General features: G+C 38.1%; 1 protein-coding gene across 1 annotated transcript in view; it reads right to left on the reverse strand.

Annotated features, from left to right (window-relative positions):
* The window catches only part of LOC134670730 (beta-1,3-glucan-binding protein-like), a 6,524-nt gene extending 1,977 nt beyond the window's left edge, over nucleotides 1-4,547 (reverse strand). The window contains exons 1-5 of the mRNA XM_063528540.1: nucleotides 4,393-4,547; nucleotides 3,619-3,858; nucleotides 2,277-2,488; nucleotides 1,588-1,712; nucleotides 702-871 (exon numbers count right to left, since the gene is read on the reverse strand). Of these exons, the coding sequence (XP_063384610.1) occupies nucleotides 702-871; nucleotides 1,588-1,712; nucleotides 2,277-2,488; nucleotides 3,619-3,858; nucleotides 4,393-4,528 (883 nt within the window). The 5' untranslated portion in view covers nucleotides 4,529-4,547. The remainder of the gene's footprint in view (nucleotides 1-701; nucleotides 872-1,587; nucleotides 1,713-2,276; nucleotides 2,489-3,618; nucleotides 3,859-4,392) is intronic.
* Between the last annotated feature and the right edge of the window lie 8,041 nt (nucleotides 4,548-12,588).

Raw genomic sequence — 12,588 nt, forward strand, 5'->3', positions numbered from 1 at the left:
GGGAGAGTTGGGTTATGAATGGGGAGAGAAGTTTTGAGAGGGGGTGAGAAGGGATTTTAAGGCTACTGCTAAAAAAATAATGTATTCCAATTTAAAATGGGGCTATAGTAATACGCATAATAAAAAAAAATCGATCCAATAATCTTCCAAAATCACCTTTGTATGAAAAACCCTCTCACCCCAAATACGAAGCACTACGGGGTGAGGTGGGTTTTCCTCTTTATCGTCAAAGTTATGAAATGGAACTACCCAAAATAAAATACAAACGTCCGAACCACTTATTATATACACCATTCAGTTTTCACATGTAAAAATAAAATTTTATCGAGGTTTGAAAGTCGAATTTCACCCAACTCACCCCATTTTACGGTAAATATTTTTAATCTGCGCGCCCATCTTAAATATCTACATTTGCATCTAAAGACGATACTAATAGTACATAGTTGCCGTTTCCCTCGAACTGGTTCCCAATTTGTGTTCGTATGTAAATCGCTCGAAGATGTTGTTGGTTCATTCCCTGGTAGTATCCCATTCCCAGGGGTTGGTAACCCAGTAATAAACTCGCGCTTGTATACCCTACGTGAAAGATTCGAGAACATACTACTATATATATACTAGATTTATTCTAGAATATTCCTGAGTCTACAGAAAATATCAAGAAAATTTAGAAGTGGGAAAAATATTATGCAACAACCTAATACCTGGGTAAATCCAATCGCCCTTGGGGAACTTGGCTCTGACGCTGACGGTGCCGTACTTAAAGGCGAATCCGAACTTGCTGGTGATGCGGCCACTGACCACGGGTGGGACCGCTCGCCCGCTCTGCTCGGCTTGGTCCACTGAGCACTCATCTGAATTTCCTGATGTGCATCTGAATCATTTCAAATTATAATTCGTTCAGCTGGGCTGTTGAATGTCACACAAAATGCAGTAGAAAATTATTGAAAAATCGTAACGTAGTAATTTAAGGACACCATTTATCGGCAAGAACTATCTTCTTCTTTCATCATCATCATCATCTCAGCCATAAGACGTCCACTGCTGAACATAGGCCTCCCCCGTGGACCTCCATTCGTACCGGTTGGAAGCGACCCGCATCCAGCGTCTTCCGGCGGCCTTAACAAGGTCGTCCGTCCATCTTGTCGGTGGACGTCCTACGCTGCGCTTGCTAGTCCGTGGTCTCCACTCGAGCACTTTTCGACCCCATCGGCCATCTTCTCTGCGCGCAGTGTGGCCTGCCCATTGCCACTTCAGCTTGCTAATCCGGTGGGCTATGTCGGTGACTTTCGTTCGTTTATGGATCTCCTCATTTCTGATTCGATCACGCAGAGAAACTCCGAGCATAGCCCTCTCCATAGCTCGTTAGTGAAAGACCACGTTTCGTTTCTTCTTTATGATGTTTTAATCAGTATTCAGGATAGGTATTAAGTAATTAATTTCTTGCAATCCATGGCACATATTCAGCTGTTACATATCATCAGGCGACCTGAATGCCTGATGAATGGTGATAATTGTTTTTGTTACATAACAGATCAGACGGGAAGTCCACGGTTTTTTGTACGTTATGACAAGCTCAGATATGCTTACCCAGTGGGGAGCACCAAGTTGGTATATAAAGAAGCGGTTTCGTTAAACTGTTCCGAAGTGGTGATATGTAGCTCTCCGTTGCGCACAGACACGGCTGAAGCCTGGTACGACACGAAGGGAACCTCCTGAAATAAGAAGATAATCATCATCATCATCATCATCATCAGGCTATATTAGTTCACTGCTGGACATAGCCCCCCTAAAGAGCGCCAAAGCGCCCTGTCTTCAGCTTGCCGCATCCAGCATCTGCCTGCAATCTTTCGCAGATCGTCATCCCACCTGGTCGGAGGGCGTCCTACACTACGTTTGCCGAGTCGCGGTCTCCACTCAAGTGGACTCCCCTCCACTCTTTGATTGGAGAAGAAGATAATACGATGTTTAAAATAGAAGTTGAAATGAAATGAAAGGTTTGACCGCCCATCCCTTTATACTTAGGGCATACTGAAAATTCCTGGACTGCCCTCTTATGGCTCCTCTACACGATGGGCCAGCGCTGGCCACAGTGGCCACTCCAAGGGACGCAGCTATGCGGTAGAATGAGATAGTAATATTACTTGCTCCCTCTAACGCATAAATGCGTTCCTTGGAGTGGCCGGCGCTGGGCCATCGTGTAGAGGAGCCATTAGAAAAAATAAGTCGTCTGATATATCGGAATCCAGAAACATTCAGTATGGCCCACGTATACTTACCGGGTGATCGGTCGGGATATAGTGTTCAACCAGCCACACGTCACGGTTGAGCGTGTCGAATTTGTCCTCGAACACGACTTGGCCCTTGCACACGGTGCCCCCCTTCTGCAGGCGGGTGGCCGAGGGCTCGCAGGCCTCGGTGTTTGTGCTCCCGGCCTCAGGGTATTGGGGGTACACGGGCCGCGCGGGTAATGGGGTGAATGTGGCGAAATCTGGGGCAAATAATAAGAGTATCTCAAGCGAAATTCGTAGGTTCAAGGGAGCAAGACACGAAGGTAAAATTTTGTAGAAATAGTAGGTACCTAAGCATTTTTTACTACATACAATACCATCACACGAAATCTCGTAAATACTACATATGTGACGTTCCACGGGTAAGGGTACCTTATGGCGGTCGACGCTTACGCCATTATTAACGACGATTCTATTCTAATGCGGTGCTATGTGACGTAAGCGCTGACAGCCATAAGGTACCTTTAACCGTGGAACGTCACATATTAAAATCTACTTCGGTTAGTGCTTCATAATTTAAGTACGAAATCGGTGTTATTATATTTATGCAAGGTCGTGATAAGAGTCTCTGTCTGTAACCTATGATATGACCCTAAAGAAGTATTTTTTTGATATCGGAATTAAAATTCAGCTCACAAACATGATGCATGGCTGGGATCATAGATTGTTATACTTAATGGTGCCTATGATGTGTAGGAGTATGATGTAGCATGTATGTTATGTTTTATTTACATAGAAAAATAAACATGAATAACATATAGGGTGCAAAGCATGTGAAAGTTAATATGATATGACCTGTGAGCTGTGAGCTTAGCATGTTTTAAGCAAATAATTTATTTTTCTAATTTCTGATAGGTACGTTAAGGTATACTTATATAATGTATGTAATTTATAGTGTAACATACAGTAACTGCCATAGCGTTGCTTCCTCGGGCTTCCGCCGTTGAACAACAACTGTCAGATGCCCGGATATAGGATGACTCAAGCTAGACCGGGCCGGGACCGGGCCGGAAAAGTACCACGTACACCGATCAGCTGTCATAGAAAATGACATGTCGGACGCCGGCAAGGCCCGGTCTAGTGTGAGTCATCCTTATAGAAATAAGGGTTAGTAATAGCAAAATAAAGGGCTCAGGTTGCTCTTAGGGTTAGCTAGTGTATTAAGTTATTTGTACAGTCAACTGCAAAAATATGGGTGTAGACAACTTACTCAAAGATATGTCCCATAGTTCTTAATTCACTGACATAAGAATTATGGGACATATTTTTGTGATGATTAGTACACCCATATTTTTACAGTTGACTGTACAGAAATCATGTCGGCACTCACCATTAACTGTATACTCAAGATTGTCTCTGATGTATCCGTCGTTCTTGATGGCCACAAACGCGAGGTACTCAATCCTGTCCCCCTTCTCCAGGTGGACGTCGGGGAGGTCCACCACCCAGAGCTTCTGGCCGTTGATCTCGACGGGAGACCCGGTCTCGCCGCCGTGGAAGTCTAGTTTAGTGGAGGCGCCGTTCTTGACCAATTGGCCTTGGATGAGGAAGTAAACCACATCGGTGGCGTCTGGAAATAAAAAACCGGACAAGTGCGAGTCGGACTCGCGTTTCTAGGGTTCCGTACATAAGTCCGACTCACGCTTGACTGCACATTTCTAATAGGTTTTCCTGTCATCTACAGGTAAAGAACTATTTTGTGTATTTTCTCAAAATTTTAGACCCAGTAGTTTCGGAGATAAAGCCCCGGGAATGGTCATTTTTTGTCTATTTAAAAATAAGCAAGCAAACAAATAATTTGTACATTTTCGTGTGATCTATTAAAAATATGATTATGAAATGTATGTCAGGATCTTAAGGATAAAATAGGGTCCTAATTTATTGACAATTTGGGTTATTTATTTTCGGGTAGTTATAACATTTACTGATTAACCAAAATAACCAACCCAATACAAAAACACCTGGATTCGTCACTGAACGACCTGGCTTTAACCTACATTATGTGTTCCGTTCTACGTCCGAGGTAAGAAGCCATTAAGTACAGATTATTATCATATTTTTTATTTAAAACGCACAAATACAACTATGTATGTATGTGACTTACCAGGTATGAAAGCCCGGAAGCCTTTCGGTTGGAAAACCTGGATGGTTGGTTCGGGAACACTATAATTGCTCGCATGAGCCCTTGCGCTGACGCAGAAGAGAGCTACAAACACACAACATAGCACCTTGGCCGCCATTTTGATATGATGAGACAAGGAGAAGCGAAATGCTTTTTGTTTACATGCCGAATGATAAAGAAGTCAAAAGGCATCTTTTGGTAATGATATTGTTTATGCTAGCTTGAGATGTTTTTAATTTTATTGTACAGTCGGCGTCTAAGATATGTTTATAGAGTACTATTACTTATTCTGTGTTTATAGTTCTTTTTTTTTAGCATAAGAAATAAGGTAAACAATCTCAATGTGTCTTTTAATTGGAAAACACATTTTAAAAATAAGTTACAGCGAATATCTAACAATTACGAGTCTAATACGATCAATTATATTCTTCTGCTTTCACAAGTAATAGTTACTGATTTTCAATTAAAAGACATGCCAAGATCGCTGACCTTCTTTGAAGTTCTTTCTATAGTTCGTTTTTTTTAGCATTAGAAAGAACTTGGAAGAAGGTAAGCGATCTTGACATGTCTTTTAATGGAAAAACGCGTTTTAAAAATCAATAACTACTACTTATGAAAGCAGAAGAATATAAATGATCGTATTAGATTCATAATTGTTACATATTTGCAGTAACTTATTTTTAAAATGTGTTTTTCAATTAAAAGACACATCAAGATTGTTTATCTTATTTCTAATGCAGAAAAAAACGAACTATAATGCTAAAAAAATGAACACTGTAAGGCGAAACATGTAAACATATCTTTGACGTCGACTGTACGTATCTGGACTGTGATTATCAGGAACTTTGGGCCGCTTGCACTATTCATTAACCCGGGGTTAACGTTACCAGGTTACCTTACCAGTACCAGCGCATACTAATATGTATGTATTTACTGTTTATTGCCGTTGATAGTTTATTCTCACCAACCAGTGTTAGCTTAGTTTTGTTCTTTAATTTTATTTTATTGTGTCTTTCTGTCTGGTTGCCCTGAAAACCAGCGCCATGGCTAAGTATCTCAGCCATCGGCAAATGCTGATGAGTGGCATCCATTTTGGTATTAGTATGTATTAGAATAAGATGTATTTTTAGGTTAAGTTTTATTTTGACACCAAATAAACTTTTTCTGTTTCTATTACTAGTGATTTATTAGTTAAAGAACTTCAATTGTTTGTATAAAATTGTTGATGATGTAGAATTGATAGATATAGGCGCCATCAGAGCGGCCTCCTAAAGAGCGGATCCTCTAAAATATCTGGACACACACGCCTTCACAATAGAGGGGCGTTCAGATTTTTGTGAGCGTGGTAACGTGATGGTATCGCAGCTGCCGCTGGAAACCATTGCGACCGTGGACTTCTGGACGAAAGGTGAGGTGTGGGTGTGGTCAGTGCCGGATTTACCACTAGGCTGAGTAGGCTGAAGCCTAGGGCGGCAGAATTTAGGGGGTGGCAAATTTAGGTCAAAAAAATATTTTGTTTGCTGTTTAGATAGGGTTGACCAGAATTTTTCCGCTCCCCTATTTATTTGTAAAATTTAAATAACAAGTATTATTTGTCTATTTTGCCGTCCTATGTCATGTCAAGATTATAATAAGCTAGCGATCCATTTGTATAGCATAGTCCCTAAAGCAGACTCGATGCCAGACCCGATCGAACTCCTTAGCTATATCCAGCCTAACTGCCAATGCCTCACCTTGATTCTCAATGGCGAAAACCCACAACCGGTCGCCGATCAGATCAGGAAAATATAAAGAGATCGCATCGTCATTGAGTGACGAAGACGGCCCATAAATATGTATCTAGAATAGTGACGTCACCTTATATGTTTTAATATGACTATGTTGCTTTGCACTATTAAATTAAACGCCTCTGATTGGAAAGTACTTTAAAAAGCTATAAGCGAGGTGGATAGCTAGGGGCGGCAAAATCGGCATAGCCTACGGGCGGCAAATGTCTAAATCCGACACTGGGTGTGGTTCTACCACCGCAACAGAAAACTGTGTTGCTGACATGATTTTTGGATCCATACCTTCCGCCTAGCCTAGAGTAGATGGCGACACTTTTTAATATGTAACAAAAACACATATGTATGAAAGAGCTTTCTAGAGTTAGACCAAGAAAAGTCTGCAGCGATGTAGCGTAATGATGATGAAACTCTCTCTAAATCCTAAAGTAATATCTCCCAATATGCTCCCAACTGTTTTGGTAACCTGGTGATTATTAAATAAAACGATGGATTAAATGGGCACCACTAACTTTATTTCAGGAATAAATATTATACATTTAACTAATATTATTACTGTGAACAGCTGAAAGCGAAGGACAAGCAGATGACACCATGGTCCAGTTCATGCTTAACAGCATCCACCTGCAATAAAACAAAACAAAACATTAGTTTTAATTTTTTTGTTAGTTTTAGTTAATTTATGTTATAAGGTACTTGTATTAAGTTTGTTATATAATGAATGTTAGATTTTTAATGTTTGCCACATGTAAAAATAACGCTTCTTAAACATTAATTAAAGTTCTTTTTTATCAGTCAACGTTTTCATTTATTACCCTTCATTTGGGTCGCTTTTCTGGCATAAAAAATAAAAATAAACTTTTTATTTTTATTTTTATGAAAACTTTTATGAAAAATTTATTTTTCCTAATGAAAAATGCTTTATTGAGTAAAAACAACATTATGTACGAAAAAACAGGTACATACGTGGACGTTCACGTAAGTTAATAGCTTTTTTAAATAGATTTGTTTAAATTCTATTAATTAATTGATTAGATTAAATTAGATATAACCCATAAACCATCGATTTAAATATTTGCAAGTATGTACAGTCGCCATCAGATATATCGGAGCGGCCAAGGTGTTCACAATATCTGAACAAGCACTCTAACGCCTTGACAGTAGAGGCGTGCTCAGATATTTGTGAGCACCTTGGCCGCTCCGATATATCTGATGGCGACTGTACCTGGTTTAGTTGAGCAGTCTGAGCAGTTGTCCTCGCAAGAGCAGTCGTCCTTGCAGACAGCTGCCTCCTTACACGTATCTAAAATAAATGAAATATTGTTGTCATTACAAAATGTTCAAAATGAATAAAACAACATTTACGAAGATGTAATTTTACAGATGTTCGGGTCTCAACTCGGAATGACGTGACATAGCGACCCCGTTAACGAAAGTTTTTAGATATTAATGTTCTACAGTGTGGAAAGATAAGTCGGGCCCTGGAGGGAAACTACCGCATTTCCTCAGGAGGGCCGTTTTTACGTGTCCGGGGCAGTAATTGATTGAATTTACTGTTCAATAAATCTGAATTAATTTAGGCATGATCTTCAGCTTATATTCTGTCTGGGACACTATCAAATTATTTATTTATTATTTATATAATACAAGAAAAAGAAATTCAAATGCCAAAAATGATGTTCGGTGGGCGTGTCCCGCACCCAGATTTTATGAAACAAAAAATTATTACTCAAGATGGGGCATTAGATCGAAGTTATTATGGGTATTCACGCATAGGGTATTAGTTAGCTTATCATATTCTTTATATCACAATAATGTGTTTGCTCAACACATTGAATAAAACCAAATTTACGATGTGTCCCGGGCTAGTGACTGATATCGGTGTAATTTACAAAACATGTCAGTACTCCTTCAAAGTTGTAGACCAGGAACTCAGTGTCTCAAACATAGTATGCTTTAGTTGTGCCTTAACCGTTGAATAAAGTAGAGGTACAGTCACAGTACAATAAAGTGATTTTTTGAACGTTTCTCCGTCCTTCGCTGGGTTTGGTCCTATGTTTTTTTGAGATCGGTGGTGCAATTTACTCCGAAAGTTTTAGTGCAATTATCGTTAAATGTAAGTGATTAAGAAGTCATCGAAAGTAAGTAAATCCACCATTATTACATCTCCTCTGTATCGTTCATGCTATTTCTGTAATTGCTAAAAAGCGATTAATTTTGATATCGCTGGTGTTGATTTCCCTGGTTTCGGTGGATTTTTTGACCACCGATATCAAAAAAGTGATCACTGAATTCAAATCCTGCTTTGTAAACTAGTTTGTTGTACTAATTTATCATGTCTAAAAAGTGAAAGATACGTTGTACAAACGTAAAATTATGTTTGTAAGTAAATTATGTCTTATGTCATAGTAGGTACACAAAATCACTAGTTCACTATGAGTAGTTTTTTAAACCAGACGTATAGACCCAATGTTTCTTTCTCTGTCTTGATATTCTTTTTCAACCAATTAAGTAAATTATGTTCGTTGTCCTCTGTATCACCGGAGGCCCTACACCTCGATACCTTTAAACATGTCAGCCATGTTAAATAAATGTAGTCAATTAGATCCCACTTCTTTTAAAATAACTTGTGTATGTAAGTACTATGCAAGGTGAACCCAAGGGACAGGATATAAAAATAAAATAGCATTCTAATGTCGAGATCGCTTCAAAGGCACTGAGCGTACCTACTGATCGATATTTCTAAAGGATAGTCATAGACACAAATTGAACACAGCAAATGTTTTAACGATCCTCAATGTCTTATGTCTTTGTCAACAACTTTGTTACAATTTAGCTCAAGTGTTTGAGGGTGCTGGAGATCATAATTAATTGGTAATTGGATCTTGAAGCATTACTCGACTACTTCAAATATTATAGTTTTAAATTGACAGAGTTCACGCTTTTAAACTCTTTTATAAAAAAATACTTGTTTTCCGTATTGCATCACATTGCTTTATAAGTACATTAAATATTGAATGAGCATTGAACACCACTCAAGAATGTATTGTTTATCGGGTGCAGGTAACATAAGTTTTTTTTAGATGCGTGTGCGGTCGGATTGCGTGAAACAAACATCTTCTCCTTCATGGATATAATAATGCAATGAATAAATGATTATAATGTGCGAATTTGTGGTCGACAATGTCGACATGTCTGAAACTCGTTTCAGGACCACACATCACCCTATTATATGAGGCCAGTCATATAGCGTGGGATATCTTCTAGAGATGTGATTTACAAGCCGTAATTTGGTTATTTTAAAATCTATTAAATTTATGTAAGGTTTCGGGATCATTAGCCTTGTTACATCGCTTATCAACAAATAGGATTGAAAAATACGATTAAAATAGTTATATAATTGAGATATAAAACCTAAATGTGATTTTGGTGTAAGCATTATTGAATTCGGTGACGCAAATTGATTTCAGTGCCTGACATGATTTCGGTGTTTTTTAAATCTCAAATATCTTGAAAACTATAAGGTTCTAATGGAGGCCTCCACTACCAATATTTTTTATATTAAGGGTAGATTTTAGGAAATAAACTCGCATATTATATAAGCTAAAAAAAAATTTTGGCACCGAAGTCAGGCACCGAATGTCATCTCTGAGAATCGCCCATAAATCCTTAAGCTAGTTCATTTTACTTAAGGAGACATTCCTTTATTTTTAAAAAGTAACAAAACTGCATTTAAAGAATTTGAGCTTCTTCTTCAATTTGGCTTGTCTAAAAAAATTTTGAGTACTAAATATTAGATTTTATTGATATTGTATGCGACAGACGAGTGTAAGACCTAATGTTTCTTGGAAAAATGTTATCATTAACATTAACTGTATCGACTAGTATAGTAGAATAAAATTGCGAATGTTTATTTTTTGGAATTTTTAGTCGGTTCGAGTCCCGGGCGAGGCAAGCGAGTTTTAGAAATCTTTGAATGCAGCTTAAGGATTTAAGGTAGTTTCCCTCCAGGGCCCGACTTATCTTTCCACACTGTATATTGATAAATTTACTTGTGACTTTTGTTTACGTAGTTAGCAAGTTCCATAGAATAACACTTTAGGTAAGTATTCTATTCGTGTATCAACCGGACGGTCTAAAGCAGGCCACTGATGAGCCTTCCGAATGGATGCCGTTACAATGGATTCATCCAAATGGACGGCATCCTAATATTAAACATTCACGGGCCGATTTTGGATTGCAGCCACGCTATTTGGACTGTTGGAAGGCTCGTCAGTGGCCTGCTTAACTTTAAGCAAGAAAAGAAAACTCAAATTGTAAAAGTAAAAACATTTCAGCATATCCCTTACCTTTGCATGGTTCGCAGGGGGCAGGCATTTTGTATTTCTCTTGGGACGACCAACTGAAGCTGAAGTAACTTTAGGTGTGATATAAGACACTTCTCAAATGCTTTTATACGATAAGTAGTTTACCAGAAACCGTTCGACCGTAAAGGTCAGCTTTAGACAGTTTTTAGGCCATGTAAGAAGTATCCTTGGATAAACAAAGATGGTTCGTTCAGTAGTAAACCGCAGTGACCAAGTGTATACGGACATCGCAGAACCGATATTTTTTGGGGCATAGATTACATTACTACCATACCATTGGCATTACTGCTTCTTCTGGTGTGAAAAGCCTTTCATGAATCTTGAATTTCCTTTTAAGCATCGCGAGTTTGTGAGACACAACGTATCTGGTGAGTCTTGTAACTTTACAATTCGATACTAATCAACACAAAATAGATAAGTATTTAATATCCGCACTGTGAAACTATTAATATGTTGAAATCGTTGGGAATGTTTTTTGTTTTTTTGTCCGCTTAGGCGGTCGAGTTTGGACAGCATCATTGCGTCCCAGGATGTGATTGTCATTGCATTCACGTTGACAGTAAGTTAATTACAGTTTAATTAATTGCAGTCTACTTTGACCCGCTATTCCTATACTTACAGGATGAAATTCTAAAAAACTAAAATGATACCTAGATCGGTAGCACGTAGCTCGTTTGGGTTCGGACCGCTCTTCGGAAAGGGTTCGAGTTCGGATCTTGCCCGAAGCGGAGAATTTTTCCATTTTTGCTTTAATTTAAAGACATTTGTTGCCTATTATCTTCCTTATTATACGACGAGAAAAATTAAAATGAATGTTTTCTTTGTTAAATTATTCTCGGAAAAAGAAACTACTTAGGTACTTAAAAATGTCTTAAAAGTAATACCTACTTAAATAACAGTGCCTAGGGTGGCCTAGGTTACTGGAATTGGAAATATGTACATACTTACTTCTAATTTATTAATTCCTATTTCTTTTATTTTCAGGTACTTGCATGAAGTAATTTTATGGGAACAATCTGTTACTCGAATATTTATTTCGTTTCCGTCGTTCCGCAACTTGATAGCAAAATTGTGGAAAAACCTACAGATGGAAATGAAGATGCTCCAGTATTTATTAAACACCTCACTGCTAAGTTGCGTCAAGCGATCCGCAAACTTAAACCTCATACGTCATTTAGTCCCGATAGTATTTCAACTTTCTTTGTTAAGGACTGTCTGGCGGCTCTGATTACTTTATTTTTTTGAAAAACTTACAGCTAGAATAACAAGATAAATAAATCATAAATCTAGCAATAAATTAGCCTGAGACATTGTTCCCAGGACGCTGGCCGCGTTCCCCCTCTGCATAGTGAAACTGAGTTTTTGTGCAAAAAAAGGGGCAGCTCGTAGATCGCCAGCACCCAGACTAGTTTGGTAGAAATTTCTTTTACTAGTTTTTTGGTGTCTGACGACCAAGGACCGAGAGTTTCAATTGCAAGTGCCGCAAATACATAATTCGGTTTCAAGAATGCGCATTTGCGACACTTGGTAATTACTTAATGATCCTTTTCAAAGAACTGTTCGTTTTTGTTCTTAGGTATTTTCCCCATGTTCTAGCATTTGGTCTCCACTATAAGTAAAAACATGTGTACCTAAGTATATGAAAATAAATACATACTAATACATAATCTTCCGTCTTTTTCCGTTGGGGGTTGAAAAAAAAACACAAATGATGAAACATTTATAGCTTGTAATATTTATTTACATATTATGCCTAAATAATTATATAGAATGGATAGATAATTAGATAAACACATTATTGTGTAAACATTTTTTTTCCAAAAATGTTGTTTTTTTATTTTAAATACAAATATGGCATCAAATAGATATACATAAGTAATATTTTATTGACAAAATGAAAGATAACATAAAGGCCACGGCGTTATAAAGAAGATGGTTGTTTTTTTGGGGTTATCCAATTGCCAATGTGTTGACAGCAGAAATACTTCCCTAGCCAATCTTTAAGTTCATCTCAGTCGACAACTCAT

Source organism: Cydia fagiglandana, chromosome 14 (genome assembly GCF_963556715.1).
Source record: "Cydia fagiglandana chromosome 14, ilCydFagi1.1, whole genome shotgun sequence".
Lineage (NCBI taxonomy): Eukaryota > Metazoa > Arthropoda > Insecta > Lepidoptera > Tortricidae > Cydia > Cydia fagiglandana.